The sequence below is a fragment of the Balaenoptera borealis genome (genome assembly GCF_965194805.1).
Source record: "Balaenoptera borealis genome assembly, chromosome: 11".
NCBI classification, from domain to species: Eukaryota; Metazoa; Chordata; class Mammalia; order Artiodactyla; family Balaenopteridae; genus Balaenoptera; species Balaenoptera borealis.
The window spans coordinates 88228504-88242074 of record NC_138868.1 but is presented as its reverse complement, the minus strand read 5'-3'; the positions used below and the strand labels follow the sequence as shown (position 1 = coordinate 88242074).

Here is a 13571-nt window from a genome sequence, read left to right as displayed (position 1 = left end):
TTAATTCCCATTAAGGAACTGTTAGCAGCAGTGGTGGCAGGTGCTGATGACCCAATTTTGGAATTTGCTGAGGAGCTTTTCAAACGATTCTTTGGAATAAGTTCATCAATTTCTTTGTCTGGATCCTTGATCAGAGCATTGATCAACTGAGTTGCTTGTCTTGTTGATTCAGTGCCACCCCTATAAGTTGACAAAAAAAAAAAATTAGGTCCAATTTCGCCTTTTTAATATGTAAAGCCTAAATTAATTCGTGTGTGTATGTGTATGTACACACATACAAAGAACAGATAAAAGTTAAGAAGCAATTTTCTGACTATTTTTGAGGTATTATGCAAACAAAGCAATAAACTGTCCTGACACACCACTATATTTTTCAAAGGAAAAGTAAATGACTTCTTTTCCAAGAAATTTAATTTCACTATTGTTTCCTCGGACTAAGCAATCATCTTCCTACTGTGAAATACATTCTAGACAGAAAAACCATTGCACTTTAAAATCCTATGTAATCCATATTGTTACCATGAAGTTAAACAGCTGATCAATATCAAAAGCAGTACAAATAAGCAAGAAAAATAATACCACTGAGTAAGAAAACAGTATTTTATTTTAAATCCTGGTAGCTTAGATGACCCCATTTATATTTATTAGTGGTTTCTCTATTAGTAGAGTGATTATTATAACTCTTTTGGACAGATGTCTCAAAATGAGAGAAGAATCCTGATAATGACAACCATGGCCATAAGGTCAAACTCCAGTCTTGGATGTTCAGGAAAATATTGGATTGAGCGGAAAGCCTTATGGAGACCCTAAGGGGGAAATTACTTATAAAGGGTATATGCTTCCCCTCTTCTCTGGGTAAGGCAAGTTGTGACTACACCTATCCCAGGGGAGGGATAAACAAGATAGGAGAAGGGGATAAGTGCAAAACAGAGCTGGTTAATTGCCTCCTTCCTCTTGAGGCAGGCTAAAAAACTATCTGCCCCTCTACCACCGGGAAGGGCACCTGTCTCTCACAACCAAATTTATGATTTCTTAGAATATCATCTTTACTCTAAGGGTATTCGACATAGACATGTTCAAATATTCAATTTAAAACAAATATCCACTTCAGATTTAAATCTATTACTGAGCTCATATTCTAAGGATACAATCTCAGAATAACAAATCTCAAATGCTAATTTAAGAGAAAGATGGAAAACTACAGATTAGAATGTGTTAGAAACCCATTCCTTCTTAAAAAGAAGTTTTTAAGAATGTCATATTAAAATTTTTTATAAGGAAAAGATTATTCAAACCTTTGCCATACACACACAAAAGAAAAATTCCTTTAAAGCCCTTTGAAATACTTCACAAGAGCATATAAATAAGAAAAAAAAAAACTGTAAAGCTTATCTTAAACACGAATCAAATTCCCATTTAAAAAAGTATGCTATTAAATACAAAGTTCCATTGAAAACTCAAATGCTTATATATATTGATAATTAAGCTCTAGTGCAACAAAATACAAAAGAAAAAAACCGTAAGAGACCAAATTTTGCCTTATAGTTATTATCCGGTCTCCTGTCTTGTCTTTCTGCTGATCAATATCTATGTGTGCACCAGTGAACTCCCGAATAGCGTTAATATGACAGCCTCCTCTTCCAATCACTCTGGATATCACAGTTGATGGAACAGGTACTTTCTTTGACCTGTTTAACAGTTGCAAAAATAAATTAAGATAAATCACAAGTATCAGTGGTTGTACTTAAAATAAGAATTATTACTAAAATATGTGTCTGTAAATGCAGAATATTGTCGAATAAGCCTCTTCTACCTACTCTCACTCTAAGTGATAAAAGGCAACTAAGAGCCACAGAAAAAAGAGAAAGACAGAGAGAGAGTGAGCTTTACCACAGCTTCTCATCTCATTACCAAAAACTTTGCTGTTTTGACTTTCGTCCTTCATTAATATCTGTGAAGCACATGCATGTAGATACACACTGTGTTAATGCAAATACTAATGGCAAATAAGACAGACAGGGGTTCTTGCCCACAAATACTGACTATGTAGAAACCAAGTAAGAAAACTACAACACGATGTTGTAAGTGCTCTAATAGGGTATCATAAAGACACATTGCTTGGGGCATCTAATCTACCCTAAGGACTCAAGAAAGGCTTCTTGGGGTACCTTTGGGTATTTGACTCACATGATTGTTTTTATTCCCTAATACATAACTGAAAGGATGATACTAAAAATTCATTGCTGCCTTGCATTCTTCTAGAGGCATTAAAATGATTATCCACAAATATGGAAACTTGCTAAGGGATGTTTAGTTGTGTGAGGAAAGAGAAAAGCCTGCTGGAATTCCAAAAAAAGCAAAACCCACCTAACACTTACAAAATTACATTACAATTTTAAACACTCAGATTCAGGAAAGGTAGATATAAATTTCTGACAAGTCTAAATTAAAGAATACTTCTAAAAGAAAAACAGTGTAACTCTCAATAAAAAGAAGGAGCCAATTGTGCTTCAATGAATAAGTAAATTATTTATTTAGAATAGATTAAATATGAAATTATACATTATTTTTTTAAATGGTAAGGTATGCTCCCTGCCCTTTTGTATACATAACTAAGTTACTTGATAATTCCTTTTTCCCTAAAGGACATAATAATCAGTCAGTGATCATTATTTTAAGTTAGTTAAGAATTTGCTTGCATACTACAATATAAAATACATGCAGGAAAACTGAATTCTCTTACTTTTGCACAGAGAGTATTCTGATGTTGTGATTTCAGTTAGTTCAAAAGAATGTGTGTGAGACAGAGAAAGAGATAAAGATAGAGATGGGGGTTGAGGGGAAGTGTTGGCCCAAAATAAGATAAAAAATGTACAGTACGTCTTGAGATTAACAGTAATAAGCTTGGTTCACTACAGATTTTGTTTTAAAACAATCAAAAGTTTAATTATTTGATGGAATTTCTGGAGAGTTCCTTAAAATAGGTTATCAAAGATTTATAATGGATCATGTCTTTTCTAGGTCTGTGGTATCTTACTACCTTTTAGTTTCTGGGATGTTGTTTTACTTTTTAACACATATTATTTAAAAGTTCCAAGCAAACTACAGCAAACTATTTTAGTCCTAAAACCCTTGAAATAAAGGTATCCTATGATTTGAAGACAAGAGTAGTTTAAAACCAATACTTAATTCATTCTCCAAATATTTACAAGTTTGTAGTAGACACTACATATTGGGCTCTGAGGTTACAAAGCTGAACAAGACAATCTATCATCTTAAATAAATTAGTTCACTACCAAATACCAATACCCATGGGGGTCAAGCAGACACCACAATGATCTAACTTTTTATGTAAAATTTCCCAATTTTAAAAGTGTTAACATATACTTTTTTTTTTCCCTCTAAAATGTAGTATAGGTTGTCTCTGTTGGCCAGATGCAGCCTTGGGCCACCAGTTTGTTTGCAACCTTTGGAAGAGTTAGAGGAATTTAACTGTAAGGTAAACTATGCTTCATTGTGAAATAGAGCTCATATAAAAATGAGAAAAACAATCAAAGAAATAATCAGTCACCTTCTTACAACTTCTTTCCATCCTTCTTCCCTCTTTTGTCCACGCTTAGGACTTGCTACTGTTAATTTCCCATTTGGAGAGGAAAGGGGAGATGGACCAGATTTTGTGCAAGTGGAGAGAGAATTACTGGTCACTTCACTGATAGTCTCTGACAATCCTTAACAGGGAGGAAAAACACATTAAATATAGAAGAGATGTAGAATTTTTTAATGATAAAGGCAAACTATTATATGATTTGATTCTTTATTTTAAGAATACTATGATGAATAAATGAGAAATTTATTTTTCACTTTTCAATACTTAGCATAATATGAAGGGCCAATTTTAAGAAGATATTATCTAGAGGTCAAATTTAGCAGAACTGAAATACAATAATAATCCTTGAGAAGCCATAATCAATACTTTTCATGTGTTCAGTTTAACAACCAAAACGAAGAAATTACACAGTAATTCTTTAATTCAAATGAAATCATGCCTTCTTTAGAGCAAAGACAAACCCTTATTTTGTCAGTTGTTCATCTGCCTGCTTTACTAAAAAATTCAGCAACAAAGTGTTTCATAATGATACTATAAATCATGAAAATGAAAATTGGAACTAACTTTACTGAAGCCTTGCCAGAAACAGATTTTCTCTCTTCCTTTGGAAATGTAACCAGAACTGATGGCTGCTTCTTGCTGGTCACAGTGGTGGTGACCATAGCAGGTGACTGACTGTCACTCTTTCGGCTGCTGTTGCTGTTACTACTCTCATCACTGCAACTGGAAATTCTCATGTTTTCACTGTCTCCACTCTCGCTGGTACTGCTGCTCTTGGACTCTCCATTCACCTTCTCTGGCTGACTGTATGTGATTGGTAGTGGATCATCAAATATAATTTGAACATTTTCTGGAGTAATTTTATTTTTCCTGTTTTTCCTCTTTGAATTGGTTGTAGTTATGCTATTGTTTCTTTTACCATGGGAACCTGCCAAAGTGGTCCAGGTTGCAGATATACCTATGGTAGTAGTGGTTGTGGCACTTGGAGGCTCTGTCAAGACTTCAGGCTCATCTGTAGAAGTAGCAATACTGAATTAGCAAGTTCTAGCGTTCTTGGCATATATTTAGCTTTAAGCACTCGACAAATTAAATGCTGAATTTACTTTACTACTACCATTAGATATAAAGTTATCAGTCATTCCAGCATTCACTGGTAATGAGACGGATATGACTGATCTATTCTCTCTGTCCCTAAGTTCTAAACAACGCATAGTAGGCAGTTATAAAAAATATTTCGGGGACACTTTGGGAAATATGAATATGTACTGTATATTACATATTATTACATAATTATTAAATGTCTTAAGTGTAATAATGTTATTGTGGTTATGTAAAATAATGTTCTTTTACTGGGAAACACTGCTCAAGTATTTAGGGGTAATTTCGTATGATGTGTACAACATATATAAGACTATTCAAAAAAAGAGAGAGGAAAAAAGATAAACAAATGTGCCAAAATGTTATATGAATCTAGGTGACTTACAGGTGTTCATTATACTAATCCTTAAACTTTTCTGTAGTTTGAAATTTTTCAAAATAAAAGGCTGGAGGAGGGGGAAATTAACACACACACACAGCATAAATATTTGGTGGTTTAATGACAATGGTTCATTCTAACAATATCCTCATCTCAAATAATATTTTAGTTAGAACCTAGTTAAAAATAATCCCCTCATTTAAGAAAAATCTGAATATGGTCTTGACTGTAGATGAAATTATGGAATCACTGTTAATTTTTTAAGGTATTATAAATGGTATTGCAATTATGTAAGCAAATGTCATTCCTTGGATGTGTGCTGATGTTTTATAGATGCAATGTCAGATGTCTGCAATTTACTTTCAGATGGCTTAGGAAAAAACTATGTATGTATATTTAGAGAAAAAGATAAAGCAAATATAGTAAAATGTTTATTTTTAAATTAGGTGAAGGGTATTTCAGGTGTTTGTTTCATTATTCTTTCAACTTGTGTGTAGGTTTGAAATTCTTTATAATAAAAAGCTGGGAAGAAGTCAATAAATGAAAATAGTATATAAATACTTTAGGCCTTAGTAACGTAGAGATCTTCTTTCACCTTAAGTTACTGATATTTAAGGAAATATAATTTTGAGTAGAATGTATTACATGAAACAAATTAGATGGTTTAGAGAAAATACCTTCAACTTTATGCTGTTCTTTTTCTTGAGCAGCTTGGAGTTCAAAGTTTTCTTTATTTTTGGCTTCGATCTCTTCTAGTTTTCCTCTTTGTTCTTCTTTCTTCTCTTCTCCTTTCTCTTTTCTCTTTTTGCAGCCAAAGCCAGCCTCCAGCTTTCTTCCCTTAACTGTTAAAGAATCAATAAAACAGAATTATAACACTGGAATTTACCTTGGAAAAAAGTGGTCATATAATGTCATTTTATCATTAAGGGTACTGGGATACCATACAATTCAAAGTCATCTTAGTTCAATTCATTGTTTGATCTAGATCATACTCAAATCACTGTAAAGAGAAAATAATATTTTTAAATGTCAAGATCAAATTAATGATAAAAGACAACCTAATCTCAAAATGGATGAATGTAAAGATATACATAACTTCATAATCACTACGGAAATATAAATTAAACTATCAAGCTACCATGTTTTGTTCATTAATTTGGGAAAATTCAAAAAGATATCAGGTAGCAAAAGTTTGGGAAAATTAATTCTTCCCTACACTGCTGTCAGTACAAACATTAACATTTTTAGAAAGGTAATTTGAAAGCCTCCTATGAAAATTACAAAGTGCTTATCCTAAGAATATATTCTATAAAATGACTACGTCTAGTGGAAAAATATAGGCTCAGTACTTTCCATTGCAAAGCTGATTACAATAGTAGTAAATGGAAACTAGGTAAATCCATGGGGTGGGGTCGGGGGTGGGGATAAATTAACAACAGTATACATTCACAGAATACTAGGCAGCCATTAAAAGTTATAAATGTATAGCTGGGAAAATGCTCCCAATTTACATTTGCTAGGGAAAAAAAGGCAAATTGCAAATCAATGATCTCATTTATGGGGGGCCAGTGCTTTATGTGAATCTATCCGTGGGAATTTAAAAAAAAAGGCTAAGAGGATACAAATCAAAGGCTTACTGGTGATTCCGTCTAGAGCATGGGCTTGGACAAGCAGTAGCAGAAAGATGGTGACTTTCAAAGTTACTTTATATGACTGGACATTGTTTCTATTTGTTAAACTGGATACATATGACTTTCACAGTCAAAAAAACTAGGAGTAAGTTTTAAAGTCCAATAACATCTCTTAATAAGCTATTTTAACTATTAAATTTTCCTCTTTGGCTCATAAAATGGTAAAATCATCTACAAACTCTTTTGTTTGCGTGTTCTCTAAATGACATTTTCAAAGTACATATTCCTTGATATAATCTAGCTTTCTATATATTTTATGTGTATTTTAAATATGTGTCAAAACAATGATACTCAGTTTATGGAAAATGTCACAATATCCTAACTACTGAAACCAGCCCCTAAAGACAAACTTATAAGGCAAATCAGACTTACTTTTCTTGAGAAAAAGTCTGACTTTTTAAGTCTCTAGCTTTTGCTAGACACTCCTCCTCCCTTTTGAAATAATCGCTGTTGGGTGCCTAAAAGGTTTTGCCCACCTTGAAAATTTTCACACCCTGGGGCAATGCACCATAATTACATTCTCTTGGGTAAGAGATATGACCTTTGTTTCTGAAAAGGTAAATAATTAAGGAGAATCTATAGAACACCAGATACTTTCTCAAGCAGATGGATTTTAGAAAAGAACACAAATGGAAACTGCAGATATAAAAATTGTCTGCATAGTACCTACCCCCTAGAAATTTTTGCTGGTCTTCCAGAAGTACCCAAGTTTCCTCTGAAGACCAGTAAAGGAGGAGCTTTTGACCTTTCCAAAGGACTGAGAAGAAAACAGTAATTGGTGACCTTCACACCCTAGTTCACTACAAGGGAGGAGTACTATCTGATTGGTGAGTTTGAAAGAAGGAACTGAGCATGTATGACTCAGCTCATTCAGCCTTGCTTTAATGTAGCTAAGATGCCTGTCCTCAGGAGCTGTACTTTCTACATCTTTGCCTGAGCTCCAGTGAGGGAGGCCTGGGGTTGATCTGTTTTGCTGACTTATGAAATAAACAGGTAAGTGTAAAGGAAAGAGAAGGAGTAGAAAGGGGGGTGAAGGGTGTGCCAGAGAAACATTTTCAAAGCAACTGTGGCTATAGATAGATACTAACCTCTCCAATTTAGAATCAGGAATCATAAAACTGATATTTTATCTATATCACATCTGTATGGACAAAAAAGCCTTGAGAAGGGTACAGGAAATAGCTTTAGGGGGATAAAAATAACAAGTGAGGTTTAAGACTTTTGGCTCAGCCAGATGAGTTATTAATTTTGCTCGATTTTAAAAATGTGTCCAGTGGTAAGAAGTAATTGTGATTGGTATTCAAGGGGGGAAGAACTTTTAAAAATAGAAAAACTAGAAAGCAGGCTTTCCTCTAAAACCATCTGGCCTTAGGGGTGGGTAGGGGTGATGAGCTGGGATGGGTCTTAGTGTAAAGGTGTGGCTGGGTCCTTAGGTATGAATGTGCCTCAGAGCTTACAGAGTTCAGTCAGTGGAGCCTGGCCCGCTGGCAACAGTCTGAATTATGAAATTTTAGAGTTTAGCCCTAAGGGATAAGTAGTTACTCTTATTTCTAAATTTTGAAGTTATAAGGCTGGTATTTTGATAATTTCATAGATCTTACTAACCCTTTAGACTCACTAAAAAGTGAGACACAAATTCAGAGGTCCTAGGGAAACAATTTCTTTCTAGGGGAGAGATCTCAGACTATGGCTGCAAAAGGACCTACAAGGTATGGAGCTCTCTAAAACTAAGCAGAATTTGACAAGATAGATACAGACTTAAGAGGCATTATTAGTTTGCAGGTGGTAGCTGAAACTAATAAATTAAAGGAAATCACCAAAGGTAAAAGGCTATAACAATGTGTGTGTGTGGGTGTGTGTGTGTGTGTGTGTGTACACATAAAGAGGGGGAAGGTAGTGGGGAGGGAATATCCGTTATTAAAAGGAAGACCAAATGAGACTTTTAGAAAGGCATATATCAGGCAGAAGAAGACAATCAGGAGAAAGCAGCTTCAATAGGAGCAGAGTTTCATAAAGGAAGGCAAATCGACATTGGTAAGTATCACAAAGTATCAGTAAGGACACAAGTATGAGATGTCTAATCTTATTCTGGATTTGGCAATAAGATGCCATTGGTGACCTCTGCCATAGTTAGTTCACTGAATTAGTGGAGAAGTAAGCAAATGGTCCTGGACGGAGAAATAAAAAGAAAAGTAGAGTCAACAAGACATAGATTATTCCCTTAAAATATTTAGATAAGTAAACAAAATACTAAATTTGAGGTAAGGTTTCATTAGGAGAGTTAACTTCATGAAGTTGTACAAAGAGGGTAGGAGTTAATGAAACAGCAGGCACTAAAGTATGGGAGAGGTGGTAATAACTGATACAAGATCCGAAAGAGAAAAGATGAAAACAGAGTATTTAAACCATGAGACTCGAGTAAGTCTGAAAGTGCAGGTAAACCGGGTTAGAAATTCAGCCTACATTCTATATTTTCTCACAAGGTACATGCCTAGACCTCATTTCATTTACCGGGGAACTACTACATGTTTGTGAGCATGTGTGGGGGAGGGTAGAGGTTTTGAAGAAAAGAGTCAAATTGCAGAATAAATAACCTCATTGTGGAAAAGGAAAGAAAGAGCACTAGTCCAACTGATTTTTTTTTTCTGGCTGCAGGATCTTAGTTCCCCAACCCAGGCCCCAGCAGTAGTGAAAACACTGAGTCCTAACCACTGGACTGCCAGGGAATTCCCTAACTGGTGATTTCTAATTATAGATTCAGGAAACAAATTGATGTTTGAGAGTTAAGCTTTTTAAGATGAGAATTTAAGCATTTAGGGAGAGGCAGTCCAGACTAAAGAAATACCATGTGCAAATCTGTTTTTTTCTTTTTTTGGTCGCACCTCGCGGCATGTGGGATCTTAGATCCCTGACCAGAGATAGAACCCACGCCCCCTGCATTGGAAGCGCGGAGTCTTAACCACTGGACCGCCAGGGAAGTCCCCCATGTGCATATTTGGATACAGTTACGTGAATGAGATATGTGAGTAGAAAACCACAGTGAGTGAGGAGCCTAGAGAAGACAGGAAGAGCTGAATGTCTGAAATTTCCCATGCAGACAATGAAGACAGACTGAAGGATTTCGAGTAGGGAGTAAAGGCAATCTTATCTGTGTATCAGAAACTATGGGAACTGAAAAAGTTACATCGGAACAAAGAAGGATTAAACTGAAGGCAAAAGATGACAGAGGCAAGGGTATTTATTTATAGACAGACTGTTAAGAAGCCTACTGCAATACTTCAGGCGAGAAGTGATAATTTAGGAGAGGATGGAACAGAAGACATAAAGAGACTGCCAAAGCTCAATTAAAGGTGATGATGATGATACTGATACCATCAATATTTAGGGGGTTAATATGTGCCAGATACTGGCTTAAGTTACTTTACCACACTAACTTATTTGATGGATATAGAGAATGCGGAGCAAAGATAATTGAGAATCTGAAAACGACATCAAGATTTCAGTTATTTCTGAATAATCAGTAGTGGTATCAATAACAAAAAGAGATCAAGGAGTACAGGGGAAGGGAAGGGCAGGATCCAGCAAAAATTTTTTGATAACTATGTACTAAGCATGGTTCTAGTCTCTTAGGACTCAGCAGCAGACAAAATATCCCTGCCCTCATGAAGCTTACATTTAGTTGCTGGGGGAGGCACACAGATAGCAAACATAATACATTATATAGTTTTTTAAAAAGGTGTTAAGTACAATGTAAAACAGGAATACTGGAGCAGAGGAAGAGAAGTGTGTATATGGGGACATGTAGGGGAACATGAAGGTGAAGTTTAAGTAAACATTTAAAAGATTTGAAGTAGAGCAGGCAAAGAGAACAGTCAGTATATAAGCTGTATGTTCAAGTAGGCCTGGAATGTTTAAGTAGGCCAGTCTGGTTGAGAATAATAGAAAATGACTTTCAGAAAGCATATCAGGAGACTTCATCACCTAAGGTCCCACGGGGCATTTTAAAGACTTTTTATCTTTTACTGTGAGGGAAATGGCACTGTAGGGTTTTGGGCAAAAGAGTGGTTTGATTTAAGTGATATAGAGGATCACTCTAAGTGTTAAATAGAGAACAGACTGCAGAGCAATGATGGAATCAGGGAGACCAGATAAATGACTACTGTGGAAATACAGGTAAAAGATGATATTAATGACTTGAATCAGGGTGAGAAGTGATAAACAGTGACTAGGATCCTAGATATAGTTCTAAGGCAAAGGTAACTAGATTTTCCAACACAATGGAGGACAGAGAGAAATCAAGCATGATATCAATATCTTTAGCCGGAGCAATTACAAGACAGAGCTGTGGGTTTGGAGTGGGCAAAGATCAGGAGTTCACATTTGAACAGAAGTATGAGATGTCTAATTAGGTATCCAAAAGGACATGTTGAGTAGCTAGCTAGATATAAGAGACTGGAATGTAGGGAAGAGGTCTAGGCTAAAGATATAAATCTGGGATCAGCTAGATTATATTTAAAAGTAAGAAGCAGGATGAGATGACCAGTGGATAAAGAAGATCATGTAATAAGCTAAATGACTTGCCAACTCAGAGGGGAGAAGAGGAGGAACTAGAGATACAGAAGGAACATTCAGGAAGATAACAGAAAAGCCAAGAGTGTGTAGTGTAATGGAGGCCAAGTAAATAGAGTATGTCAGGTGTTATTAGGCTTAGTACAATAAGGATAGAGACATAATCACTGGATTTAGCTAGTGAGAGTCCCCAAAGACCGTAAAGGCATAGTTTTGGTGGAGCTGTAGGAGTGAGAACGTGTTAGGAGTAGATTCAAGACAAAAAAGAATTGGAATACCCAAAATAGACAAGTTTTGCTGCAAATGGGAGCAGAAATGGGCTTGTAGCTGAAAATGGGGCGGCGGGGAGGTACGTGTTGGAAAAATCAAAAGTTTTTTTTAAGATTGGATAAAGAAGCTTCTATGATGATGAGGATGATCCAGGAGAGGGGGGAAAATGATATAGAAGAAAAGAAAACTGCCACAACAATGTTTTTGCGTAAGGGATGGCAGACAGAAAATATGATGTAGTTCACAAATGGAGGGATTGGTTCCAAGTTTATTTAGTAATTGGTAGGAAATATATGGGTACAGGGCTTGGTGGGTTGGGAAGATGAGGTAGGGGAAGTCTCTGGCAGTTTTCTTCTGGTGCTTCAGTTTTCTCACGGAAGTAGCATGCAAGGTCATCAACTGAGGTTGAAGAAGAGGATGTACCAGAAGTCACAGGATAAAGGAGAAAGAAAGAATGGTCTAGAAGAGTGGGAGAATAAATTAAACTACTAGGGAAATATATAGTATGACTACTGGGCAGCATTAAAGGGTTCACTGTCACACATTTAAAGTCAAATTAGTCATCAAGGTTGAATGCTTTTTTTTCCTTAGACACCTTTAGTTACTAGGCTTCAGTTAAGAATAAGGAGAAAGAAAAGAGTAAGGCCAGTGAAGGGTGGTACGATAAATGGATCCTACAATTTATTGGTAGACAGAATGTTTTTAGCATTGCTGGAGGTAGAATTCTAGAGGGAGTAAAGCTGAAAAGACAAGAGGTGATAATCAGAGAATGAAATGTATGAAACTGAGATTGTGAGGTGGGCATATTAATAGCTTCAGTGGTGGCAAAAAACCCAACTGAAAACATCTATGAGGAATATTTTAAAAATATACCATACATAGCTCCCTAAAAGGTTATGAAAGTTTACAAAGAGAAAAAACAATAAGTGATAAAGTAGAGGGGTAAAACATTAAAAATGCAGACCAATAATACCCACTATGGATTCTAACAGCCCAAAATATAACCTAGTTGTTAATGTCCTAAGAGAAGAAGCAATCAACTGCCAGAGTATTCCACAGTTAGACCAGATGAACTGCTCTAGAGCAGGGACTCTTCCACATAGTGTTTGCTGCATAGGAGATAAGGGAATCTGATGAATATAATGAGCAGTATTCTCAGCAGCAATGTTTACAAACCTATTACCCAACATTTTCAAATTAGAAAGGTTGATCACAGGAGCATTTTCACACAAGCAGTAAGTTACCCGTGCAGAGCATCCAAGTCAGACCAGACAAGACCACTGCAATGATACTTCTAAATCAGAAAGGGTGGAGCCAGAATGTACTGAGCCTCAAAAGGCAAAACAGTGTATTTTTCCAGATGTAAGTCATACATAAAAAATAGTGAACCAAACCCTATCTCAATCTGATCATTTTTTAAATAGAAATAGAAAGGGGCTGGAGTTCAGGAAAGAAGAGTCTCATCCACAGTCTAGAATTCTATGTACCATCCCCATTCAAAACTGTTTATAAAGTATCAGTGCATGCAGAAGAATTTGCATCTAATTAATTTATGATTAGGAATTAATACTGGAAAATATGCAATGACATTGAAAGAAGTTCCTTTTGAATTGCTTTAAATCTGAGGCTCTGCAAGCATGAACATCTAGGTTAAGAAAGACTGGCGAGAATTCAAGGAAACAACACTTATGTATTGCTGATGGTAGTAGGAAAATATTCTGAAAGTATCAAATTTAAAATATACTGACCCAAGTGAAGAAACTTACTCCATAAAAATAAAAGCACCAAAATATAAAGAAATATGTATAACGATGTTTATTGCAACATTATTTGTAGTGACAAAACTGGAAACAAACCTACTATGGAGTATATTATGCAGTTATAAATCACTATCAGTTGACAATATTCTTCACTTATTGAGAGAGGGAAAAGCAAGTATTAGAGTAATATGTTTGCA

The 13571-nt window shown here is 35.6% G+C and overlaps 1 protein-coding gene across 1 annotated transcript in view; it reads right to left on the bottom strand.

Moving 5' to 3' along the window:
- The window catches only part of LOC309606407 (ankyrin repeat domain-containing protein 17-like), a 105999-nt gene that overhangs the window by 11145 nt on the left and 81283 nt on the right, over positions 1-13571 (bottom strand). Inside the window, 3 exon segments of the mRNA XM_082343440.1 lie at positions 4172-4619; positions 5762-5866; positions 5869-5926. Coding sequence (XP_082199566.1) covers positions 4172-4619; positions 5762-5866; positions 5869-5926 — 611 coding nt within the window.